At 43.5% G+C, this 26,898-nt stretch overlaps 2 protein-coding genes and 2 non-coding genes across 7 annotated transcripts in view; all 4 read left to right on the top strand.

Moving 5' to 3' along the window:
* Window positions 1-6,544, top strand: part of STX12 (syntaxin 12) — a 52,750-nt gene extending 46,206 nt beyond the window's left edge. Inside the window, exons 7-9 of one of the 2 annotated variants that reach the window (XM_023219489.3) lie at window positions 389-461; window positions 2,484-2,566; window positions 4,490-6,544. In XM_023219489.3, the coding sequence (XP_023075257.1) occupies window positions 389-461; window positions 2,484-2,566; window positions 4,490-4,588 (255 nt within the window). In that variant the 3' untranslated portion in view covers window positions 4,589-6,544. Of the gene's footprint in view, window positions 1-388; window positions 462-2,483; window positions 2,567-2,730; window positions 3,269-4,489 lie in introns of those variants that run through there. The other variant, XM_023219490.1, reaches the window with a different exon arrangement.
* Window positions 6,545-6,777: 233 nt separating this feature from the next.
* On the top strand, window positions 6,778-6,884 carry LOC111547800. The gene has a single exon (XR_002733227.1). It is a non-coding gene; the product is annotated as a U6 spliceosomal RNA (small nuclear RNA).
* A 4,929-nt stretch (window positions 6,885-11,813) lies between these two features.
* The window catches only part of PPP1R8 (protein phosphatase 1 regulatory subunit 8), a 21,266-nt gene continuing 6,181 nt past the window's right edge, over window positions 11,814-26,898 (top strand). Inside the window, exons 1-5 of one of the 3 annotated variants that reach the window (XM_023219486.2) lie at window positions 11,814-11,963; window positions 13,827-13,887; window positions 19,955-20,108; window positions 22,536-22,756; window positions 24,716-24,860. In XM_023219486.2, the coding sequence (XP_023075254.1) occupies window positions 11,908-11,963; window positions 13,827-13,887; window positions 19,955-20,108; window positions 22,536-22,756; window positions 24,716-24,860 (637 nt within the window). In that variant the 5' untranslated portion in view covers window positions 11,814-11,907. The remainder of the gene's footprint in view (window positions 11,964-13,826; window positions 13,888-19,954; window positions 20,109-22,535; window positions 22,757-24,715; window positions 24,861-26,898) is intronic. The other 2 variants (XM_023219487.2, XM_023219488.2) reach the window with 2 other exon arrangements.
* On the top strand, window positions 15,474-15,639 carry LOC111547824. The gene has a single exon (XR_002733246.1).

Genomic DNA, 26,898 nt, shown 5'->3' with positions numbered 1-26,898 from the left:
AGTCCCAGTGGTTGTCGTCAGGAGGCACTTACAGGCTTTTGTCACAAGGCCTAGCAGTCTCCGCATAGGGCTGTCACACCAAGAATTTGTCCATATCAGCACTCCAGCCTTCTGCTGTACTGTTTCGACTTGGGCACTCTTACTGGTTCCCATGTAGCATGTCTAATTAACGTTGCTTGAAGGGTGAGTTTATGTGCCTTCTGTTTTACAACATTGGGTAGGCAGCAATAGATTATTTTTTGTTTATGGAGAAAACATGCTTTATACAGCCTTAAAAACACACATGTTAATAGATAAAACTATTATCTATTAATAGATAGGTATGTGAGGGAAACAAATCTTCTAACATGTTGCTTAATGTTAGTTAATTGTTTTTTGTCTTCCTTAGGCTGACATTTTGGATGTCAATCAGATATTTAAAGATTTGGCCATGATGATCCATGACCAGGGTGATCTGATTGGTATGTATTATTGATACCTTTAACCTCAAGGTGAGTGGATAGTATTTGGCATGTATCTGTAATCCCAGCTACTCAGAAGGCTGAGGCTCAAGCACCATCTAGGAGTTTGAGGCCAACCTGGGCAACATAATGGAATTTGTCTCTTTTAAAAAACAAAAAAAAAAGAAAGAAAGGAGTTAGGCTGGGCGTGGCGGCTCACACCTGTAATCCCAGCACTTTGGGAGGCCAAGGCGGGCGGATCATGAGGTCAGGAGATCGAGACCATCCTGACTAACACTTGGTGAAACCTGTCTCTACTAAAAATACAAAAAATTAGCTGAGCCTGGTGGCACGCACCTGTAGTCCCAGCTACTCGGGAGGCTGAGGCAGGAGAATGGCGTGAACCTGGGAGGCGGAGGTTGCAGTAAGCCGAGATCGCGCCACTGTACTCCAGCCTGGTGACAGAGCCAGACTCTGTCTCAAAAAAAAAAAAAAAAAAAAAGGCCGGGCGCGGTGACTCAAGCCTGTAATCCCAGCACTTTAGGAGGCCGAGGCGGGCGGATCACGAGGTCAGGAGATTGAGACCATCCTGGCTAACACGGTGAAACCCCGTCTCTACTAAAAAATACAAAAAAACTAGCCGGGCGAGGTGGCGGGCGCCTGTACTCCCAGCTACTCGGGAGGCTGAGGCAGGAGAATGGCGTAATCCCAGGAGGCGGAGCTTGCAGTGAGCCGAGATCCGGCCACCGCACTCCAGCCTGGGCGACAAAGTGAGACTCTTGTCTCAAAAAAAAAAAAAAAAAGGAGTTAGTCATATCAGCTATAGAATTAAAGTACATTTAGGAATGCCATTTTAAAAATTACCAAATTTATTTTTCTTAGCAATATTCTTATGTTATCAAATATAGAAATTAAATGAGGCCTCATGAATACTCAGTCCCACTGACTTCTCTGTAAGTCTTTGTTTAGAGAAATAGCTCTCAGCTTCCCAGCTTTTATCTCTATAAACTTGCAAAATTATGGGGTTAGTAACTCTTTTTTTTTTTTTTTGTGACAGAGTTTTGCTGTTGTTGCCCAGGCTGGAATGCAATGGTGCGATCTCGGCTCACCACAACCTTCGCCTCTTGGGTTCAAATGATTCTCCTGCCTCAGCCTCCCAAGTAGCTGGGATTACAGGCATGCGCCACCACACCTGGTTAATTTTGTATTTTTAGTAGACGGGGTTTCTCCATGTTGGTCAGGCTGGTCTTGAACTCTCGACCTCAGGTGATCTGCCCACCTTGGCCTCCCAGGTGCTAGGATTACAGGCGTGAGCCACCACACCCGGCCAGCAACTCTTTTTTTAAAGCTTTCTATATGGAAATAATTTCAAGTTTATTAAAAGTTGCAAAAATAGGCTGGGCATGGTGCTCACACCTGTAATCCCAGCACTTTGGGAGGCTGAGGTGGGAGGATCACTTGAAGCCAGGAGTTCAAGACTAGCCTGGGCAACATAGTGAGACCCTGTCTTTGCAAAAAAAATTAGCCAGGAATAGTAACATGCACCTGTAGTCCTAGCTACTCAGGAGGCTGAGGTGGGAAGATCACTTGAGCCCAGGAGTTGGAGGCTACAGTGAGCTATTACTGTGCCACTGCACTCTAGCCTAGGCGACAGAGTGAGATTTCGTCTTTACAAAAAAAAAAAAAAAGTAGCAAAAATAAAAATATCACAAGGACCTTCTTTATACCCTTTACCCAGATTTACCTCTTGTTAACATTCTACCCCATTTGCTTTATTATGTATTGTTTCTCTCTTTATGTGTATATACATAATTTTTTATGAATCATTTATGGGTAAGTTAAATACTTCATAACCCCCCAAAATTTATTGTTTTTTCCCCAAAGAATAGGGCTAGTCTCTTATCAAGGTAGTAACTCGATTTCGTGGCTGGATAGTTTGGATAGTGGTAGTGAAACCAGAACCCATAACATCAGAAATCTGTTCAATTTGCAGTCTTGAAACATCTGGGTGTGTTAAAACATCCTCTGTCCTTCCTTTTGCAGATAGCATAGAAGCCAATGTGGAAAGCTCAGAGGTGCACGTTGAAAGAGCCACTGAACAGTTACAGCGAGCTGCTTACTATCAGGTAAAAGTGGGTACCAAAGAAAGTCACTCTGTGTTGCAGACTCTTTAGGCCATCAGAGTACATTGACATATTGAGAACAGCTACAGCCTTTTGCTTAGGTTTAAGCTAAAGGAAAGTAGCCATAATTGCAGTTCCAGTTCTATTTTTAGTATTTTCCTTTGCAGATAGATCTACAAGAGAAAATCACAGCTTGAATAAACTTACCAGAAGCCTAGTAACTGCAAAGCTAACCCTATAAACTAATATGATACCTAAATCTGCTATGAGGCGATTTTATATCCCGAACAGCTGAATGTATTTCAATTAGGATAGTAAGAAGTGCAGTTCAAGTAGAAGACTTCATAGATACTTTATGTTGACTGTTGCCATAGCGCATGGACATAGAATCAACTTCGACTGCTATTTATATATGAATAAATAGGGGTAATCATTCTGAAACTGTTCCTGTAAAGTGAAATCCTTCTATATGTTAGTCGAAACTCTGTTTTTTTTTACTTATCCAGATCTTTATCTCAGTGTACAAATAATGTGAATGAAGTCCTTCTTTCTTCCCTTCAATTTGGTGTCGCATGGCTTTTTAGAAATAAATAGCGTTTCAGTTATTGTCCGTGTTCCTGGGATAGCTGTGTTTTACCTGGGAGTGCTCGTAAAGAAATTTGTATTTAATAATAGTGTTTCCTTTAAAAACTATGTGATTGGGCCGGGTGCGGTGGCTCACGCCTGTAATCCCAGCGCTTTGGGAGGCGGAGGCGGGCGGATCACGAGGTCAGGAGATCGAGACCATCCTGACAAACATGGTGAAACCCCGTCTCTATTAAAAATACAAAAAATTAGCCGGGCGTGGTGGCGGCCGCCTGTAGTCCCAGCTATTCAGGAGGCTGAGGCAAGAGAATGGCGTGAACCCAGGAGGCGGAGCTTGCAGTGAGCCGAGATCGCACCACTGCACTCTAGCCTGGGCGACAGAGCGAGACTCCATCTCAAAAAAAAAAAAAAAAAACAAAACTATGTGATTAATTTAGTGTCCAACAGTAAAGGAATAATTAAGTAAATTATATATATCCACTCGTTGCATATGAGAATTAAGAGATGTTATGAAGAGTTTATAACAGAAAAATGTTTATACTAAACATTAAGTGGGGGAAAAACATCAAACATCATACAGTGTGATCCCAGTTAGGTCAAATAATATACATAGATAACAAATCAGAAAGAAATACCATCAAAGTGTTGACAGTATTATCTATGATTTTTTTCTCCCTCTGCTTGATGTATTTTTTTTACAATGAACATAACAGTTTTATACGTATTATAAAATGTTATTAAAATACACGTGTACCCATAACTTATTTTATTGCAAATAATGCCTGGCAGCACAGGTATAGCTCCTTTGCAAAATTGTATGTGGGGACTTGGAATTAAAACTTTAAAACTTGCACTACTCAGCTGGGTGCGGTGGCTCACACCTGTAATCCCAGCCCTTTGGGAAGCCGAGGCAGGTGGATCACTTGAGGTCAGGAGTTCGAGATCAGCCTGGCCAACACTGGCGAAACCCCGTCTCTACTAAAAATACAAAAACTAGCTGGGCATAGTGGCACATGCTGTAATTCCAGCTGCTCAGGAGGCTGAGACATGAGAATCACTTGAACCTGGAAGGCGGAGGTTTCAGTTAGCCAAGATCACATCACAGCACTCCAGCCTGGGTGACGGAGTGAGACTCTCTCAAAAAAAAAAAACCACCAAACAAACAAAAAACACTTGCACTACTACCTAATGCTGCTGACGTAAGATTTCTGGGAAAGTCTCTGCATAATTTTGCATAGATAATCTTTAATTACAAGGAGACAGATTTATGAAGCATTCTTGGAGTCTTACACATAAAAATTTTGTTTCATGAGTGTCTTGTTTACATATTTCTTTCCTCAGAAAAAATCTCGCAAGAAGATGTGTATCCTGGTGCTTGTCCTGTCAGTGGTTATTGTAATCTTGGGACTTATTATCTGGCTAGTTTATAAAACGAAGTGATTGCCTCCGATCGTTCTCCCGCTGAGCTGTTTTCAAGGGCAAGTGCTTGGTGAAGTCTTGCCAGAACAAACTGATCACGAGAAGACAGCATACACCAGAACGTCCTGTAATCATTTAGTTAGAAACTAACTACTAACTAGTCTTTGGAATTAGTGACCTATGGAGACAGTATTTATCAATTTATTGATTCTATTGATTTCTCAAATTAGGAATTAACTTATGTGGATTTTGCTTCCTCTTGTATTCTGATTGCCCTTCATCCCAAGTGTTTACTGAAAATTCCATTCTAGATATTCTTGTTTTGACAAATGACACTACAGTCTCGTAATGTTGTCTTTTATGTATATACAAAATTTACCTTTTTACTAGCAACTGCGATAGAGTTACTTTCTGGGACCCAGTATATTGGAGTCTATCAGAAACTGTATAATAGGCCACCAGTTTTTATTATTTAACATTTTAATTTGAATTTCTAAGAAGCCTATTCTCTATTTGGAAAGATTCTGGCACTATACTTAATTGGAAGTTAAAAAAATTGTACATGTGATCCAGAGTAAATGAGAAGTCTCTATCTGAGCTGGTCAGTTACTGGAGTACGTTACTAATCTGGGTTTAAAGTTTACTTCATTATCTGCTAGTGTCATCCACAGCAGTTCATCCTCATCCACACTAAGCCATCTTGTTAGCTTTTAAAATAAATTAATTTAATTAACATTAATATACTCTATGGGCTCCCTCTCCCACCTTTCTGCATAGAAAGGCAGAATTAGACATAGCATGCTTTGGAAAAGCAAATAGGAATGGTTGGGAATGATTTAATCTTGTTGTTGTTGTTCACTTGTGGTTCTACATTCCTGGTGAATGATGAATGTTGCTGTCAAAGGGCTGCCCCCAACCTTATAAGGGTTGCTGGGCATTTGAAGGCAGGAAGATTTTTAAAGATAGATTGAGGTTGGTTTAAAATTATTCCTGTGAACCAACAATAAAGCAAATAAGAGGTTCATTTTTGTAAATAATACTGGTTTCAAATAGTGATGTTAGACTTAACCTAATTTATAAACAAGAGATTAATATCTCCATGCATAGTTTTAGACAAAAAAAGGTGTTTCAATAAAATTACTGTCTTGTAATATAAATGTTGTCCACTTCCCTTTTCCACAGGCCTAGAACAGTTAAAGGGAACATAGTTTGTTTAGGCTCCCACATAAATGTGAATCTGGCCAACAACTTTGGTTCACCCTTTAGTGAATTAGAGGATTTGGCTACCCTGAGTATATTTATATTCATTTCTTCCATTCTCCTTCTGTTATTATATTTAATCTTCTAAACTAAACTAATGTGAACAGTAGGGAAACAAGGGCCCAAATGCATAAGTTTCTTTGCACTCTTGCACTTACTTAATACAAATAAATGTTTTTTAAAGCTTTTGTAGTATGTTTTTATGAGTTAACATCCTAATGAGGTAGGTATTAAGTAATGTGCTGTCATGAGAAAAATTGAGACTTCCAAGAAAACTGGAGACCAGGTGTGGGTTGGTTTGGGGATGGAATAGGTGTAGCTGCCTTTCCTTGAAAAACAGTGTAGAGATGGCTGGGCGCAATGGCTCACACTTGTAATCCCAACACTTTGGAAGGCTGAGGCGGGAGGGTCAGTATATCGGTATGTCTGAGCCCAAGAGTTCAAGACCAGCATGGGCAATATAGCAAGACCCCATCTCCATTTTTTTTTAAATGATTTTTTAATTTAAAAAAAGTACAGGATAGAGCTGTTGGGGTGGCACAGTGACCCAAAGAGCAGCTTCAGAGATAATTCCTTGGTTCTATGACCACTTTTTAACTCCAAATTACAGTCAGACTTGGACACATCATTTGTAACATTATAGGAAAGAAAAAAGTCTTGGTTGTGAAAAACGATTGCATTTGGGTAAAATAAAGTGACCATGCTTCTGTTCTGTAACACTATGTGACCCGTGGTTGTTGTAATGGTGATCATGGAGAGCAAATATGAACTTGGCCTAGATTTTAAATGCCTTAGACTTTGTGGTAGTTGCCAAAGAGGTTCTCCTAGGTGGTCCTAATAAACCTATTCACAGAATTCTCCTTATCTGTGCCTTGATTATCATTGGGAGCATCATGATCTAGGACAGCAGTTCTTAACATGGCTTCACACTAGAAACTAAAAAAAATATAGTGCCCACTTTGGTGGCACATATATAAACTGGGAACAATACAGAGAAGATTAGTATGGCCCCTGCACCAGGATGACATGCAAATTCTCTCTCTCTCACTCTCTCTCTCTCTCTCTGTGTGTATATATATATATACTTTTTTTTCTCTTTTTCATTTTTGAGACAACGTCTCACTCTGTCGCCCAGGCTGGAGTGCAGTGGCACAATCTCAGCTCACTGCAACCTCCACCTCCTGGGTTTAAGCAATTCTCATGCCTCAGCCTCCTGAGTATCTGGGATTACAAGTGCTCACCACGACGCCCAACTCACTATATATATATATATATATATATATATTTTTTTTTTTTTTTTTAGTAGAGGTGGGGTTTCCCCATGTTGGCCAGGCTGGTCTGGAACTCCTGACCTCAAATGATCCGCCAACCTCGGCCTCCCAAAGTGCTGCAATTACAGGTGTGAGCCACTGGCGCCTGGCCAAAGTGCTCTATATTTTAAAAAAAAAGATTCATGGCCGGGTGCGGTGGCTCACGCCTGTAATCCCAGCACCTTGGGAGGCCGAGGTGGGCGGATCACAAGGTCAGGAGATCGAGACCATCTCTGGCAAACACAGTGAAACCCCATCTCTACTAAAAATACAAAAAATTTAGCTGGGCATGGTGGCAGGCACCTGTAGTCCCAGCTGCTCGGGAGGCTGAGGCAGGAGAATGGCGTGAACCCAGGAGGCAGAGCTTGCAGTGAGCCAAGATCATGCCATTGAACTCCAGCTCTGGGCAACAAAGCAAGACTCCATCTCGGGGGAAAAAAAAGAAACAAAAAAGAAAAAGTAACTTAACCTTTAGGCCCCAAGTTTTCTCGGTAGCTCTTTTCCAGCTACAAAAGTATCTGATTATAAGGACCCACGGCAGTTTAGTGTGAACATACAAATTGTATTTTTGCCTCTATCTTCCTTTCATTTTCTCACCCCCTTTTCTACTTCTTTTATGGAATATCCCAGGAGTACTCAGTAGATCTAGCATTCTCTTCCAATGAATTATTAATAAAACTATGGACTGGGCGCAGTGGCTCACGACTGTAATCCCAGCACTTTGGGAGGTCGAGGTGGGTGGATCACTTGAGGCCAGGAGTTCAAGACCAGCCTGGACAACATGGTGAAACTCTGCCTCTACTAAAATTACAAAATTAGCCAGGCATGGTGGCGCACGCCTGTAATCTCAGCTACTTGGGAGGCTAAGGCATGAGCTTTGCTTGAACCTGGGAGGTGGAGGTTGCATTGAGCCAAGATCGCACCACTGCACTCCAGCCTGGGCAACAGCAAGACTCTGTCTTAAACAAAAAAAAGGAAAAAAAAACTATGGTACTGTATAAGGTATAAATAAGGTAAAGTAGAAATGTGACTGTGGCTACTTAATCTGGGAATGTTCCAGAATAACAACTTGCTAAATGCTAGTAGATACTCCCAGGGGAGCATGTGTGTGCGCGCATGCGCGCGTTCGTTTTGCTAAGGGATAAGGATGGGAGTGTTCACCCACTGCAGTGCAAAATATCAAAATGAAATTACCATTCAGTCTATGCAAAGTAAAACATTCTGAGCCATCTCTATTCAATATTTTTTTCTATTCAGAAACTGTCCTCAGTCATGGGAATGCAGCTTTTGCTTTTGGTCACTAATTGCAGACCAGAGCCCAACTCAGATCTCAGTCCATCCTGTTCCCTAAGGCTGGGAATCACCTGCTGCTTCCCTACTTTTCAAAGCATAGTTAGGGCCGGGCACAGTGACTCATGCCTGTAATCCCAGCACTTGGGGAGACTGAGGCGGGTAGATTACCTGAGGTCAGGAGTTCGAGACCAGCCTGGCCAATGTGGTGAAACCCTGTCTCTACTAACAATACAAAAACTAGGCTGGGTTTGGTGGTTTGTGCCTATAATCCCAGCATAATCCCAGCACTTTGGGAGGCCGAGGTGGATGGATCACCTGAGGTCAGGAGTTCGAGACCAACCTGGCCAACATGGTGAAACCCTGTCTCTACTAAAAATTCAAAAATTAGCTGGGCATGGTAGCAGGCACCTGTAATCCCAGCTGCTTGGGAGGCTGAGGCAGGAGAATCGCTTAAACCCGAGAGGTGGAGGTTGCAGTGAGCCAAGTTTGTGCCACTGCACTCCAGCCTAGGCGACAAGAGCGAAACTCCATCTCAAAAAGAAAAAAATAATAAAATAATAAGAATACAAAAATTAGGTGTGGTGGTGTGTCCCTGTAATCCCAGCTACTCAGGAGGCTGAGGCAGGAGAATCGCCTGAACCTTGGGGGCGGAGGTTGCATTGAGCTGAGAGCACACCATTGCACTCCAGCCTGGGAGATGAAAGCAAGACTCCATCTCAAAAAAAAAAAAAAAACAGTTTTTAAAAAGTTTTCTGGCAGGGCATGGTACCTCACACCTGTAATCCCAGCACTTTGGGAAGCTGAGGCAGGTGGATCACCTGAAGTTGGGAGTTCGAGACCAGCCTCACCAACATGATACAACCCCAGGTGTGTGGTGGCACATGCCTATAATCCCAGCTACTTGGGAAGGTGAGACAGGAGAATTACTTGGACCTGGGAGGTGGAGGTTGCAGTGAGGTGAAATCCTGCCACTGCACTCCAGCCTAGGTGACAGAGTAAGATTCCATCTCAAAACATAACATAATCAAAAAATTTTAAAAAGTTTTCTGACCTCAATATGCTTCTAATGTCTTTAGATCTTATTCTAAGGAAATCTATTAAAGGCCAAGATACTAATCTCTTTATTGAGATACCAAAATCCAAAGGCAGCTAGTGCATCAGTCTGTTTTAAAAGGTTAAGGACCTAGATTGCTGCCCTCTAGTTTGCTGGTCTATACTGACATCATCGGTGCCCAAAGAAAGAGCATTTTGCTTTATGAGGGCCTAGGTAAGCATAAGGTGCCATGTGTGAATATCTACTGTGCTAGAAACAGAACATGGCCAAGGAGTGAAGAATTAGAAGGGTAAGATGTAGCTTTTAGGTTTCCTGGGTCTATAGTCAGCAATAGAAGGATCACACAAGCTGAGAAGTTGAAAGACGAAGTTGCCATAAGATGCTATCAGGTCACTGCTAACTAGAAATGGCTTCAATACTACGTTATGCCTAAAAGGAGCATAGAAGCTCAAAAGGCCCACACAATTTCTGTAGATGAAAGTGTCTTGTTCTTTTCTGTTAGACTCAAAAGCTTTTGGGACTAATTCCTTCTCAAAAATCATGCCCTGTATTCAAAAGAGGGGGACATAGGATTATTTCTGTTTTCTTGAAACCAAGTTTAGAATTTGAATTTTTCCAGTCAGCCTAGTCTTACTTTGGAATCACAAGGCTGAAAAGGAGGATATTAACAGGCCATTTGATAAGTGATCTGATTAGTTGCCATCTTTGCTGGATAAGTTTATCGTGCTTTAAAGGCCAGAGGAAAGGGGGTTTCTCCAATCTACCTAAGAGTTGATCATCTTCAAATCCAAGTTAATGTTATATTGCTGTTACTTTTTGGATCGTCTTGCTCCTTCTACGTTATATTGCAGTTACATTTTGAGGGCTGGAGACTTCATCAAGGGCAAAAAATCTTTTGAATAGGCTGATTTTCTACAGAACCAGTAGCATGTAAGCAAGAAAAGAACTACTTTCATCATAGATTCCTTAACTTGCTGAGCAGTGCCTCTTCCTGGATGAACAGGAACTTAGCAATTGATTTATTTAAAAAAGGAAAAACCGGTCAAATAATCCTCCCAAGGCGTCTACAAAAGTGAAAAAGAGGGGCATCAGTTGCATGCTAATAATAAATATAATTATACCAACATCAAAGTGTGAGAGAGAATAGTGATTCATGAGCATGGCCTTTGGCATCATATAGGTTTAGGTTTTTTTATCCCACTCACCATTTGTTCTAGGGTGAAGCTGGGCAACTCAATCTCTCTGAGCCTCTCCTCTGGAATTATAATAATACCTAACTCAAGAGAGCCTTGTCAGGATTAAATGAGATGATCCATATAAAATACATACTTGCCAAGGTAAGTGCTCAGCAGACAATGCCATTACAACCAGAGGCCCTGCTAATGGTCTCTTTCAGTCATCTGGTGATCTAGGGCAAGCCAGCAATCCTAATGCTTCCTTGCACTATAACCAAAAGCAAAAAATCCTTTTTTAAAAAATTAACCATTTGAGCCAAGCACAGTGATGATTTGGACCCCTGCTTTCTGACTGGACCTGCTTCTGGCTCCAGCTTGTCCAGAGTTTTCATAAACAGACCAGGTGACCCCTAATGCAGATTCCCTGATAATCTACAGGCCTAGACGTGTATTAGAAAAAAGGTGAGTAGAGTGCCACTTTTTGGAGAAGGGCTGGATAAGTAGAAACAATAATCACTCCAGTCTCCAAGTTTTGCCCTTTAGCTTCTCTGCTTTGAGGGCAAAAGGCTGTCGGTCTTAACCTAAACGCTGAAGGAGGATGCAGTCCCCAGATTTTTTCCTTCTCTCTTTTTTTTTTTGAGACGGAGTCTCCCTCTGTTGCCCTGGCTGGAGTACAATGGCGCGATCTCAGCTCACTGCAACCTCCGCCTCCCGGGTGCAAGCGATTCTCCTGCCTAAGTCTCCCAAGTGGCTGGGATTACAGGCATGTGCCACTACGCCCGACTAATTTTTGTATTTTTAGTAGAGACGGGGTTTCACCATGTTGGCAAGGCTGGTCTCGAACCCCTGACCTCCAGTGATCCGCCCGCCTCAGCCTCCGAAAGTGCTGGGATTACAGGCGTGAGCCATCGCGCCCGGCTTAGTCCCAAGATTTTAGAGCCCAGAAGCGTTTGCAGGAGGACGCAGGGAGAGACTGACTCCCCTCCCTACAAAGCCGCTTTTCCTTTGATACCTCCTGGCAAGGAAAACCATACACCGGAGACTTCCAGAGACGGCCAACTCGCACAAACGGTGGGAAAAAAAAAATCCCAAAACCCCCTCTGTCCCCACTAGAAGCACCGCCCCCCGTACGCGCGTGCGTGCGTGAGCGTGCGTACGCACAGGCTGCTGGGATGGCGTTTTTCCCTTTTCGGTCTTCCAGTTTCCCGGCGTGCTTCGGGCCCGCCAAATGGGAGGGGGAGACGCAAGATGGCGGCAGCCGCGAACTCCGGCTCCAGCCTCCCGCTGTTCGACTGCCCAACCTGGTGAGTGGCGGGGCGGCCAGGGCTAGAGTGGCCTGGCCGGAGCTAGCCTGGGCTGGAAGGGCGGCTCTTTTTTTACTTTTCTGCTGCGAGCCGAACGGCTCAGAAATCCTGGAATGGTTGAGGAAAAACTGTTCGCTGCACCGGGCCGGGCGACGTGTTGAAGAACCGAGAGCCTGGAGCCCAGGCCCAGGAACTGAAGAAACACGGGGTTGGAGGCTCAAAGGCGCTCACTTAGGCAGCCCCTTTGAGCGATTAGCCAGTCGCTGGAGCCCTTTGAGGCCTTTGCCCGAACTTACGCCCAACTCCTGATTGAGTGCCTGGTGCTCTCATGGAGCATCGTACTTGGCCCCTTTCTGTACGTCCCGAGCGCTCTCGAGCCAACCCCGGCCCCAACCCTACCTCTGAGCCCCACATCCCTCTTTGGTTGCTGCATCCCTCGTGCGGCACTTTTCTGTCTGCCACAGAGAACACGAGGGTAGGTTAGCGCCCTCCCTGCCCTCAGGGAGCTCCCAGTCTGTGGCACGAGTAGGCATTAGTAATGGCTGGCATGAACCCTTTTTATCCCTTCGAAAGTTCTTGGGAACAATGAAATAATTTGGCCTTTGAGTAGGGTACAAGTTGAATAAATACGAATTACCTTACAAGGAAACGTTTCTGAATTAAGAGTTTTTTTTCTGCTGTAGCTCATCGCAGTGTATTGTTTGTTACTTGTCTCTGTCTCCCGTTATATTGCCATCCTCAAGGGCAAAGACTGCATCTTTGTATTCCCAGCTCCAAGGCCTGAGTCAGGCACATACAGAAAGTATATTTTGGATGTAACATTCCTCCTTTTTCCTGGACAAAATGGCCTTTTGTCCGGTGCACTGTCCTTTCCATAGAGGAGGGGTTGGGGCAGGATTGTTTGAGATGACTGTGTTGCATCTTCAGTCAGCTAGACAAGGATACGTTTTTTTCATGTGCAAATCTAGAGGTTCTAGTGAGGTGGTTCTTCTTTCTAACTTCAAATTAGCAAACCCAAAAAGCAAGCAAATGTGTGGCTATTTTCTGGATCGCTTTGCACTTTTGTAATGGTTGTTTCAGTCTACAAATTCTATATCCGTTTTGATCCCTCGCTGTATTGATTTCAAACTTGGACCAATACAGCAAACAGAGTTAGAAAGCACTGTTTTGAGATCACCTACCCTTTCCTTAGGGTCTGGTAGGTACCAGGCACTGTTAGGTGCTTTGACATATGTGAGTCTCCCTTGAATGATATGGCTGTAGGAGTATAGAGAAAACTTACTTCCCTTAATCATGCTGTTGTAGAAAGACCTGTTCAAGGGTAACATATTCATTTGGTACCTGGTTTCATGGGGCATGATTTTGTATTGCCCTAGTTCCCTAATTATGCACCTCTGATTTGGTCTCAGAGCTCAGGACAGTACTCTTTGCTTTTTCTGTGATGAGACTAATCTTGATCAGCCCCAAACAGCAACTAATTTATTCGATCTTTATATGATATTGGAGTAGGGGTAAATTTCAGATTCAAACTCCAGGTGACCAGACCATTCCAGCTATCGTACTTGTACTCTCTATGCAGCTCTTTCTCTGAGGTGAAGATCCAGTGTTAAAATGTAGGTTTCTTGGTGCTGCTCTAAATACAGATCCACTAAAATCTGTTTCAGAGCAGTTGAATCACTAGGGAAGTAAGTGTCAAACGTAGAATGGAGCTGTAATAACAGTGAAGTGGATGACATTTCTGCTTGAACATGAACTAATTATAGGCTGGCTGGTAGGAGAGCTGCAGTGTTGAATGGGACAATGATTGTAAATTGCATTTATAAACTCATCCTGAAAATGCTTTTTTCTATTTTTATTTTTCAGGGCAGGTAAGCCCCCTCCCGGTTTACATCTGGATGTAGTCAAAGGAGACAAACTAATTGAGGTATGGAAATACATGTCTTCCTTTTTTGCCCACCACACTGAAGATTTTTGCCAGTGACTCACTTTTCCACCCCCTCTCCTGTGCTTTGTTTTCCAGCAATGCTACTTTCTTTCATCTTGATTTTTTTTTTCTGTTGAAAGCACATGGTGACATCACACACTTAAAGCTTGTATCTACCACAGACACTCACTTTTTTGTGACTTCTCTCAAATGAATGGTTTTAATAGGTCATGCGTCCTGCGGGCCCCAGTCAAACTGGAAGCCCTGTTAGCTTGGTTAATTCCCTCTCCCTGAGTGTGGAGTTGTGTAAACTGCCCAAGGTATACAGTAACTGAAGAAAGTGAATGATACATGTTGAGTTTAACTTTTAAGTTAATTTTAAGAGATTCAGGCCCAACTCCTTATAAGAAGTATGGTAAACTAAGAAGACACTTACTCAAAAAGATAATGGAATTGTGGTGAAATTCATTGATTGATTCTTTGAAGACATGTATTGAGTGTTTACTATGTGCCAGTTACAGTGCTTGGCTTACAGATTGCAGCAGTAAGCAAAACCAGCATGATTTCTCTCCTCAAGTCATCCAGTGGAAGAGACAGAATCACACCAAAAAATTACATAGTTATATTTGAATTAAGTACTATAAAAGTTTAGCAGAATTCCAGCTTTTATACAAGCCTCTAGAGAGAACACCACATAGGAGTTCAAGAGAACTGAGTTTTTATTAGCTATTAGTTTGCGTAAATTTTTTATAATCCTTATGGTATTATTTATTTACCAAGAGATGGATATTAAGCCCACCATGACCATGTAGCTGTGAGTCTCCCTGTATTAGACCAATTTTATATTTGCTTGCTCAGCTAGAATTTAGGTTCAAGGCCCCATTATTGAATGCAGTTTTTTCCTTGTGGTTTTTTGGTATTTAATAAAAATGTTGCAGTTCCATGGTTGCTAGATTGAAAAGCTATCTGAGATCTTTTGAAGGTTACTCTGTAAATATATTGTTGTCACTTTTGGGATGTTGTAGAGATGACCAGGTATTTTGCAAAGTATTAAGGCATGCATGAGTTTTAATGATTTCTCCTGTTATGAATACATCATGGACTCAGCTGGTCACAGAGAGCCCCTTTGTCATGGGTTCTTCAGTCTTAAAGATTTAAAACTTCAAGATTATTCAAAGAAATAATTTAGCTAAAATATCTGTAAAACCTTTTTTTACTATAGATTGTTCCACAGTTACAAAATATTTGTTGCTAAATAGCACAAAGCTTGAAGACATACAGAGATTTGTTTTATTACTAGAATTTAGCAAATTTTTAGTTTGCAACAGGAAGAAACAGACAGGGTTGCCTAGTCGTAATGATAACATCACATTCCTTTGTGGAATAATTGATATTATATTTTCAAAACACTCTAACTTGCTAGACACTCCTCTGATCATTGGTTTCTATTAGCTGATAACGTTCTCTTTCGGTGTTGTTAAGTGTGCTGAGTTGCCACAAACTTGTCAAGTTACAATCCTCAGACATCACTGTATTCTTGAGAGGTGTAGACCTGAGATGTGCTTATTTTTAGATTTAAACTTAATCAGCACTTGATACTAACCTAGCTATCTATATCCTAGCCTTGTATCAAAGGCTTGTGATGTGTTGTGATAGCTGGGTTTAAGAAGTGCAACATTAAAACAAAAGCCATGAGTCTTTTAAGCCCAGTGTGTAAAGATACACTCTGAGTTATAACTCAGAGGCACAACTGGATAGCGGTACAGGCCATAGCTAGTCAAGAAGCTATGACTTTAGTGACTATTGAAAGCCAGTGCATTATTTCACTCACTTGGACAGAAGCAGCACATTGTTCAACATCTGACACATTTCCTTGGTTCTGAGACATACTGTTTTCTGTTAAAATTCCATTCATTTTGGCCAGGCGCAGTGGTGGCTCACGCCTGGCCTCCCAGCACTTTGGGAGGCTGAGGCGGGGAGATCACCTGAGGTCAGGAGTTCAAGACCAGCCTGGCCAGCATGGCAAAACCCCGTCTCTACTAAAAATAAAAAAAATTAGCCAGGTGCAGTGGCACGCACCTATAATCCTAGCTACTTGGGAGGCTGAGGCAGGAGAATCACTTGAACCCAGGAGGCAGAGGTTGCAGTGAATGGAGATTGCACCACTGCACTGCGGCCTGGGCGACAAAGCAAGACTCCATCTCAGGGAAAAAAAAAAAAAATTCATTTTAACATTTCTGTAATTGGGATGCCTTTAATCCTGAATGTGTACATTTAATTTGGAGGCCCTCTCTTTTTTCCTCTCAAATCCCTAAATCTCTAGTATGTCTATTGGCACCCTAGATTCATAGAAATTTAGTCATTGTTATTTTAGAACCCAAGAGCTGGTGGTCTTTCATGTTCCTTCAGCCCAATCTGTGAGCACTGTGGTTAGCAAATTTAAGTTTGTGACAGCATAATCCATGTGCATATAAATATGAATGAGAAGTGCAATGAGATTCAGCTTGAATAGCTATTAGAGACAACAAGTTGTTGAAATTTCTGGGCTCTCTCTTAATCCTGAAATAATGTCTTATTTTTAACTCAAGTCTTAAAAACCTTGGGTCAAAGCAGGTATGAAGGTGACTGACTGATCTCCTGTCAGGCTGTTGTTGAATCTTGGTTCTCCATAGTAGTATGGGCCCAGAACAAGCTCTTCCAGCAGCAGATGGGCACTGCCAGATAGGGTTTCCCAGAGGTGACCCACATATCCAAGCTATTAAGGCTGAGCTTGAAAGAAACTGGCTAAGTGATTGTTTAAGGAAAAGAGTGTGACCCACAGTACTTATTCTCTTCTTAAAATATTCCTTGCCATATGGTGCATTTTTTGATGTAAGCAGAATGAAGAAAATATATAATGTAGTGGTTAAAACAGCTTAGACTCTGAAGCCAGACAAATCTGAATTTCTAACCCAGCCCACAAGTATCTAACTGTGTGAACTTGAGTATGTTAATTTCTTTATGCTTCAATTTTGTCATTTATAAAAATAGGAAGAGAATAGTGTTACCCACCTCATAGGGTGATTGTGAGGATGAAATGATATAATGTAAAACTCATAGCATAGTGTGTGGCATAGAAGCGCCTAGCAGTTGTTACTGTAATCAGTGTTGAAAGTGTGCTTGCATGAGGTGTATCTTTTGGTTTTTTAAGGGGAGAATAGTAGCCCATTGTGAGTTAAAGGACTTAGCCAGGAATGAAATACAAGCTTCTTGATTCCCAGCCTGGTACTAACTTGACTATACTCTACTTAGCTTTGTGCTATATTTTCTCAGGAATTTTAGGAGTATAGTGTGAAATGTGAACTAGAGTTTAGTGAGACCTCATGTTTAAAGGAAAAACACAGCATACCCAAATGACAGTTATTCCTCAAGTGCTCACACTAGATTACTAGACCACTAGCAGTGGAAGAAGTGTTAGCAATAATTCATCTAGAGTCCTTCATCTATAACAGTTCAGTTTATAATCGATCTGTGGCAAAGGCTTTATGGATCCAGGATTAAAAGAAATATAAGGACAGGTATAGCAAGTTTTTTATTTTTATTTTTTTGTTTGCTTGTTTTTGTTTGTGAGACAGGGTCTCACTCTGTCGCCCAGGCTGGAGTGCAGATCTTGACTCTCTGCAAGCTCCGCCTCCCGGGCTCACACCATTCTCCTGCCTCAGCCTACCAAGTAGCTGGGACTACAGGTGCCTGCCACCATGCCTAATTTTTTTTTTTTTTTTTTGTATTTTTAGTAGAGATAGGGTTTCACTGTGTTAGCCAGGATGGTTTTGATCTCCTGACCTCATGATCCGCCCGCCTCGGCCTCCCAAAGTGCTGGGATTACAGACATGAGCCACCGCGCCCAGTCAGCAAGTTTTTTATAAAGCTAAATTCAACTCAGGTGTAGCACAGTGGCTAACACCTGTAATCCCAGCACTGTGGGAGGTTGAGGCTGGCAGTTCATCTGAGGTCAGGAGTTCAAGACCAGCCTGGCCAACATGGTGAAACCCCATCTCTACTAAAAATGCAAAAATTAGTCGGGTGTGGTGGTGGGTGCCATTAATCTCAGCTACTCAGGAGGCTGAGGTAGGAGAACCACTTCAACCTGGGAGGTGGAGGCTCCAGTGAGCTGAGATTGCACCAGTGCACTCTAGCTTGGATGACAGAACAAGACTGTCTCAAAAACAAACAAAAATACTTTGGGGCTATAGCAGCATGATTAGATTAGAAATAGGTGTTTACGCTTCATTCCTTTCCCAAATACACATTTGAATATTTTCTGAGAAGCAATCTTATTACATTTTTTTCAGTTTCACTAGGCTAAAAGCAATCTTGTTACTTTATAAACATGCATTGTGCTTCTTGTTTCCTAATTGATCTAAAATTAAGATCCAACAGAACCTTTTTTCGGAAGCCTGCCACTCTTAACTCAATTGTCAATCTCAGGCCGGGCACAATTCTGTTGTTGATCTTAGGCTGGGCACAGTGGCTCACCCCTGTAATCCCAGCACTTTGGGAGGCTGAGGCGGGCCGATCATGAGATCAGGAGATCAGTGCCATTCTGGCTAACACAATGAAACCCTGTCTTTACTAAAAATACAAAAAATTAGCTGGGTGTGGTGGCACGTGCCTGTAGTCCCAGCTACTCGGGAGGTTGAGGCAGGAGAATGGTGTGAACCTGGGAGGCGGAGCTTGCAGTGAGCCAAGATCGCGCCACTGCACTCCAGCCTGGGTGACAGAATGAGATTCTGTCTCAAAAAAAAAAAGAATTGTTGATCTCTTGGGGGCAGGCCACTTATGTCTAATAGAATTAAGAGAAGTTGGGCCGGGCACAGTGGGTGGCTCACGCTTGTAATCCCAGCACTTTGGGAAGCCAACGAGGGCGGATCACGAGGTCAGGAGAAGGAGACCATCCTGGCGGCTAACACAGTGAAACCCCGTCTCTACTAAAAATACAAAAAATTAGCTGGCCGTGGTGGTGGGCACCTGTAATCCCAGCTACTCGAGAGGCTGAGACAGGAGAATCGCTTAAACCTGGGAGGCGGAGGTTGCAGTGAGCCAAGATCACGCCATTGCACTCCAGACTGGGTGACAGAGCGAGATTTTGTCTCAAAAAAAAAAAAAAGTTGGCCCACCACAGTGGCTCACACCTGTAATCCCAGCACTTTAGGAGGCTGAGGTGGGCAGATCACGAGGTCAGGAGTTCAAGACCAACCTGGCCAGTATGATGAAACCCTGTCTCTACTAAAAATACAAAAATTAGGCCAGGCTCGGTGGCTCACGCCTGTAATCCCAGCCCTTTGGGAGGCCGAGACGGGTAGATCATAAGGTCAGGAGTTCGAGACCAGCCTGGCCAACATGGTAAAACCCCATCTCTACTAAAGGTGCAAAAAATTAGCCGAGCATGGTGTCATGCACCTGTAATCCCAGCTGCTTGGGAGGCTGAGGCAGGAGAATCGCTTGAACCCAGAAGGTGGAGGTTGCAGTGAGCCGAGATTAAACAATTGTACTCCAGCCTGGGTGACAGGGTGAGACTCTCTCAAAAAAAAAAAAAAAAAAAAAAAAAAAAATTAGCTGAACTTGGTGGTGCATGCCTGTAGTCCCAGCTACTTGGGAGGCTAAGGCAGGAGAATTGTTTGAACCCAGGAAGCAGAGGTTGCAGTGAGCCGAGATCGTGCGACTGCACTCCAGCCTGGGCAACAGAGCGAGACTCCATCTCAGAAACAAAAAAGAGAAAGAAGTTATTTTCATACCAACACTAGACAATTAAACACTATATTGAGGAGATGAATTGCCATCCATTCTCCAAAAAAATGTTATTTTAGTAAATTATTCTGAGTGCTTTATGTTGAAGAATAACGGGAGATATTTTTTTCTCCTTGGAATGGATTTTTCTTTTTTGGATGCAAGGAGATGGAGTTATAACTCAAATCAATCTAATGGAAAGGAATTTTATCTACTCAGGATTCTCTATTTGATTGGAAGAGTTTTTGGTAAATGCTGTTGAAACGAAATTTAAGTAATATTTAATTTAATATTTATTTAGAAACTGATTATTGATGAGAAGAAGTATTACTTATTTGGGAGAAACCCTGATTTGTGTGACTTTACCATTGACCACCAGTCTTGCTCTCGGGTCCATGCTGCACTTGTCTACCACAAGCATCTGAAGAGAGTTTTCCTGATAGATCTCAACAGTAGTAAGTAACTCCCTCCCAATTCACATGTTATCTTTGGGCAGTATGAAAATGCTCTTTTATGTTTTATGGAAAAAGTTAATGTTTGGTTTTTAAATCCACCCTTCTCTATTTCTGTGATTTTTCTGTTTTCCTGAGATAATTGATAACTGTGGAGAGAAGAGGGGTTTGGGGAGCTGTCCTGGGGGAATCAGTAAGCAAATATGAGCTGGGTGTGGGGACGCACACCTATAGCTACTCAGGAAGCTGAGGCAGGAGGATCACTAGAGCCCAGGAGTTCAAGACTGCAGTGAGCTGTGATCACACCACTGCACTCCAGTCCGGGTGACAGAACAAGACCCCATCTCTTAAAAACAAACAAACAGGCCGGGCGCGGTGGCTTACACCTGTAATCCCAGCACTTTGGGAGGCCAAGGTGGGCGGATCACGAGGTCAGGAGATCGAAACCATCCTGGCTAACACGGTGAAACCCCGTCTCTACTAAAAATACAAAAAAATTAGCCAGGCTTGGTGGCGGGCACCTGTAGTCCCAGCTGCTCGGGAGGCTGAGTCAGGAGAATGGCGGGAACCCGGGAGGCGGAGCTTGCAGTGAGCTGAGATCGCGCCACTGCACTCCAGCCTGGGTGACAGAGCGAGACTCTATCTCAAAACAAACAAACAAACAAAAAAGAGCTGGGTACAGTGGCTCACTCCTATAATCCCAGCACTTTGGGAGGCCGAGGTGGGCGGATCACCTAAGGCCAGGAGTTTGAGACGAGCCTGGCCAATATGGTGAAACCTCGCCTCTACCAAAAATACAAAAATTAGCTGGGGGTGACAGCGGGTGCCTGTAATTCTAGCTTCTCAGGAGGCTGAGGCAGGAGAGTCGCTTGAACCCAGGGGGTGAAGGTTTCAATGAGCCGAGATCGCGCCACTGCACCCTGGCCTGGGCAACACAGCAAGATTCTGTCTCAAAAAAAAAAAGGAAAAGGAAAAAGGCACCCAGGAACTATCGACCATGCATGTTCAAGTGTTTATAGAATCATAATAAATTGTGATTCCGTTTAAGCAGAAGCTATGATTAGCTCCATTAATGTAATAGAGCAGCAATATAGGGCATTTTAAGAAAGCTTGTCTTGAGGAAAATTTCATTATTCTGGTTCTTTATTCCATCTCTGTTTTGTTTTGACTATGAATAATGCCAGTTTTAATTCCATAAGCAAGGCCAGGCATGGTGACTCACACCTGTAATCCCAGCACTTTGGGAGGCTGATGTCAGTGAATCTCTCAAGCCCAGGAGTTCAAGACCAGCACGAGCTATGTAACGAGACCCCCGTCTCTACAAAAAATACAAAAAATTAGCCCTGTATTGTGGAGTGCGCTTATGGTCCCAGCTGCTTGGGAGGCTTAAGTGGGAGGATTGTTTTGAGCCCAGGAGGTGGAGGTTGCAATGAGCCATTGTAGCACGACTGTACTCCAGTCTGGGTGACGGAGCAAGTCCTGCCTCAAAAAATAAAAATAATCCATAAGTATTAATTAATTGGAGTATCCATAAGCATACACCAATTAATAAGAGTTTAAACTTCGCATAAGATAATCCACAGAAATGCAATTGAGATTTAAACTGCATGGGGCCCTGAAATTTGTTCATTTTGCCCATGTGTGAATACAGTGTAAAATGTAAAGGGTCCTGCTTCTTGGGAATATCATGTTGGATTCCACCACTCTCCTCCTACCACACACAAACATACACTCGCACATCACCTTCATCTGCTTGTGTAACGGTCTTAGAGAGCTTTGTCTCGCAAATACTTATCTTTTCTCTCCCATTTTATGCAGAATGCCAACAGAGGAAAATATTCAGAATCTATAGTAGGATTTTGGCTTGCTCTGGCATTGATATTGCACCTGTTTCAGCCAAGCTCTTTCTTGTCCTGGGGAAAACCAAAGCATAACTGCCACCAGGCCAGCAATTTCTCTATTCCTTTGACTTGGGGCTGGAGAGGGAAAACTACAGTGAAGCCCAGCTCCTGCTTTGGGAGGCATGGCTTCTGCTGGGTTGGAGCCATTCTTGTTTGACCTAGAATGGAGCCAAGCCTGTGTGGCAGCAGGGAACGGGCAGTGGTATTTGTTATTTGGGGGAACAATAGGTCTGAGGATATAAGAAACCCACTGAGGAGATTCAAGGCTCAGTGAAGGAGTTTCCTTCTCACTGTAACACATGATGGATGTGGTGGACCCGGTGCCATTTTCGTTTTTTAAAAAGCTGGAATTTTCTGACCATGATCCTGACTATGGCATTTTTAAAATAAATTAAAAACAGACAAAAAAGCAAAACTGATGTGCTGGGGGGAAGCTGACCTCATAAGAGAGTTGGCGATCATACTCTCCCTTCTAAAACTCGGGTTGTTTTTGTTTTCCCCCTTACGTTTCTGATTTGGTTGTTCCCAGCACACGGCACTTTCTTGGGTCACATTCGGTTGGAACCTCACAAGCCTCAGCAAATTCCCATCGATTCCACGGTCTCATTTGGCGCATCCACAAGGGCATACACTCTGCGTGAGAAGCCTCAGACATTGCCATCGGCTGTGAAAGGAGATGAGAAGATGGGTGGAGAGGATGATGAACTCAAGGGCTTACTGGGGCTTCCAGAGGAGGAAACTGAGCTTGATGTAATTCCCTGTTTATGTCATTGTTTTGTCTTTGGGGACCCTGGTTTTTGGAGTATATAGCAGTTCTATGTAGCTGGAAATGCCATTGACTTAGCAGCAGGGGTTTCTCTTGAGTCCAGTAATGGGCCTTTGGCAATCTGATGTGCCCAGCTGTGACACCTCTCAGAGAGCCACGTTGTATGGATTTGGTTGTGTATCACCAGGCCTAACAAGGAGGCTGGGTCACAGCCACTAGACCCCTTGAGCTGTTTTGTGCACTTTCACTGGCTGTTACAAGCTAAGACTAGAAGCTACATTTCTGTGTCCCTTGACTGCTTAGAGCTAATGCTGTCCAAGGTGGTAGCCACTAACAATATTTCAAGTATTATGTAGTCACATAAGACTGGTGGCTGCCGTGTTGCATAGTGTAAAGAGAGAATGTTTTCATCCTCACAAAAAGTTCTGTCAGACAGCACTGGCTTGGAGAGACTGACACTTTCATTCATTTATATAGCTTTTTTTGGTGCTATCTGAACAGCTGAGGAATCTTCTGAATAGAACCAGACTGCTTTTGTTCTTACGGGCCTCACTGTCCTGAGGGCCATGAATTTTATAAGATTTAATTTTAAGGTGCTGGAAGTTTTCCTTTTTTGAGGCTGACCCCAGTAGTTTGGTGTGGCTATAGTCCTTTACATGTCTGTCACTGCACTGGTGTGATTGGTCTGTTCAGATAGACCAAATGCAATCATGTCCTTAACCACCGACCCGCATTTACTATTCCTGTACACCAAGGCAGTTTCCTAGCTCTTAGGAAGAAAAGCACAATAGAAATTCTACAATTTAGGCCGGGCACAGTGGCTCATGAGCGCCTGTAATCCCAGCACTTTGGGAGGCTGAGGTGGGCGGATCACCTGAGGTCAGGAGTTCGAGACCAGCCTGACCGACATGGAGAAACCCCATCTCTACTAAAAATACAAAAAAGTAACTGGGTTTGGTGGCACATGCCCATAATCCCAGCTACTCAGGAGGCTGAGGAGGAGAATCGCTTGAACCTGGCAGGTGGGGGTTGTGGTGAGCCAAGATTGCGCCATTGCATTCCAGCCTGGGCAACAAGAGTGATACTCCATCTCCAAAAAAAAAAAAAAAAGAAATTGTACAATTAAGAAGTCGTTTTGTTTTGAAGAAGTGGCTTCATAGCCAGGGACCTTGCTGGCAGTCACTGTTGCCCATTTCCCCTTCAGGCCGCCTCTATCCAGGCTGCTGCTGTGCTTCCATGGCTTTTAGTTCAGTATGTTAGGTACTCCCTGGATCTTCATTCTTAAGACATTTAGAATATCTCAAACTGGTGGTTTGTACCAGAAAGGAATAATTTCAGTGGATTGGGAAGAGGCAAGCAACAGAGCTAAGGTCATGTTAATTATTGAGATAGTTATTTATAGAACTGGGGCCAGACACAGGATGGGGAATGACAAAATATTAACGCCAAAATTAAGTGCACTAGCAGTGTCCTTAATTTTAAAGGAGAAAGCTACTAGAAAAGAAGCAGCCAATTGTCCTTTTTCATCTCAATTTTGTTACTTAAAAACAATTCTTGGCGTTCCTCCCAGCCACATTTCCTTTTAATTCTCAGCTTGTGTGGGCATGAAGACATGATAGCCTTTCTTCAACAACAACGAAACACAACTCAGGGGTATTTGCACAGATGACCTGTTCTCAGCTCAAGGCCCTTTACCTCCTTTTGAATATCACTGCCCCACTAGTCAATGAGGATGTTCCACATTCTTTCTAATGAGACTTGAGACTTGTTAGTATTAGTAGTCTCAGGACAGTATGAATCTTCTCTAAATGCAGAAGAGTCTCAACTCCCTTTGGAGGTCAAGATTAGCCCCTCACACCTTCCTGACCTTTATTTAGTATAATTTTCTCCATCAGATTCCCTTTGTACTGACTGCTGTCTTTCCTGTATGAACCCTGGCTTAGAACTTGACAGAGTTCAACACTGCCCACAACAAGCGGATTTCTACCCTTACCATTGAGGAGGGAAATCTGGACATTCAAAGACCAAAGAGGAAGAGGAAGAACTCACGGGTGACATTCAGTGAGGATGATGAGATCATCAATCCAGGTGAGGTATCTTCCTAGTTTATTCTGATGAAAAAGCTATGGTTGGCCCGGGCGCAGTAGCTCATGCCTGTAATCCCAGCACTTTGGAATGCCGAGGAGGGTGGATCACTTAAGGTCAGGAGTTCAAGACTAGCCTGGCCAACAAGGTGAAACCCCATCTCTACTTAAAAAAAAATACAAAAATTAGCTGGGCTTGGTGGTACTCGCCTGTAGTCCCAGCTACTTGGGAGGTTAAGGCAAGAGAATTGCTTGAACCCAGGAGGCAGAAGTTGCAGTGAGCCGGGATTGCACCATTGCACTCCAGCCTAGGTGACGAAAAAAAAGAAAAAGCTGTGGTTGGTCAGGCATAGTGGTTCACGCCTGTAATCCCAGCACTTTGGGAGGCTGAAGTTGGTGAATTGCTTGAGGCCAGGATTTCGAGACCAGGGTGGCCAACGTGGCAGAACCCTGTCTCTAAAAAAATAACAAAAATCCGCCAGGCATGATGGCACACACCTGTAGTCTAAGCTACTCAGGAAGCTGAGGTGGGAGAATCACTTGAACCTGGGAGGCAGAGGTTGCAATGAGCCAAGATCGTGCCACTGCACTCCCACCTGGGTGACAGAGTGAGGCTGTCTCCAAAAAAGAGTTTCCAGGGTTGGACCTAGAAATGTATGCATTTTTTAGTTTTACTTTGGTGTGTGTGTAAGAGACAAGATCTCATTTTGTCGCCCAGGCTAGAGTGCAGTGGCACAGTCACGGCTCACTACAGCCTTGACCACCCAGGCACAGGTGATCCTCCCACCTCAACCTCCTGAGTATCTGGGACAACAGGTGCATGCCACCACGCTCAGCTAATTGTGATATGTTTTGTAGAAATGGGGTTTCATCATGTTGCCCTGGCTGGTCTTGAACTCCTGAGCTTAAGTGATCCTCCTGCTTCCGTCTCCCAAAGTACTGGGATTATAGACTTGAGCCTCCGTGCCTGGTTGAAATTTTTATTTTTTATTTTTTATTTTTATGTATTTATTTTTCGAGGTGGAGTCTCATTCTGTCACCTAGGCTGGAGTGCAGTGGCGCAACCTCGGCTCACTGCAACCTCCGCCTCCTGGGTTCAAGCGATTCTTCTGCCTCAGCCTCCCAAGTAGCTGGGATTATAGGGGCATGCCACCACGCCTGGCTAATTTTTTTGTCTTTTTAGTAGAGACAGGGTTTCACCATGTTGGCCAGGCTGGTTTTGAACTCCTGACCTCAAGTGATCCGCCCTCGACCTCCCAAAGTGCTAGGATTACAGGCGTGAGCCACCGTGCCCAGCCCAAAATTTATACTTTTTAATGAGCTCCTGTTTGTACAACAGCCAGCAATTTGGGAACCACTGGACTAGACAAATTTCTTAAGTCTCTTTCAGGAGTGAGGATCTGATCTGCTCTGTTTTTCTCATTGAAAATTAGTGCCCTCAAGCTTTCTTAGGGAAGTGTGTTCAGTCAATATAGCATAGTGGTTAAGAGCACAGGCTCTGAAACCAGAGGGGCCATGAGAGAAGATTGGGTTACCTTTTTAGAGATGTTGTCTCTTTCTCTTTTTTTTATTTTTGAGACGGAGTCTTGCTCTGTCGTCCAGGCTGGAGTGCAGTGGTGTGATCTCAGCTCACTGCAAGCTCCGCCTCCTGGGTTCATGCCATTCTCCTGCCTCAGCCTCCCAAGTAGCTGGGACTACAGGCACCCACCACCATGCCCAGCTAATTTTTTGTATTTTTAGTAGAGACGGGGGTTTCACCGTGTTAGCCAGGATGGTCTTGATCTCCTGACTTTGTGATCCGCCCGCCTCAGCCTCCCAAAGTGCTGGGATTACAGGCGTGAGCCACTGCGGACATTGTCTCTTTCTTTTTTTTTGAGATGGAGTCTCACTCTGTCACCCGGGCTGGAGTGCAGTGGCCAGATCTCAGCTCACTGCAAGCTCCGCCTCCCGGGTTTATGCCATTCTCCTGCCTCAGCCTCCCGAGTAGCTGGGACCACAGGCGCCTGCCACCTCGCCCGGCTAGTTTTTTTTGTATTTTTTAG

The sequence above is a fragment of the Piliocolobus tephrosceles genome, chromosome 1 (genome assembly GCF_002776525.5).
Source record: "Piliocolobus tephrosceles isolate RC106 chromosome 1, ASM277652v3, whole genome shotgun sequence".
Taxonomy (NCBI): Eukaryota; Metazoa; Chordata; class Mammalia; order Primates; family Cercopithecidae; genus Piliocolobus; species Piliocolobus tephrosceles.
Note: the sequence above shows the minus strand (reverse complement) of the source record. Positions and strands in the feature narration are given on the sequence as shown.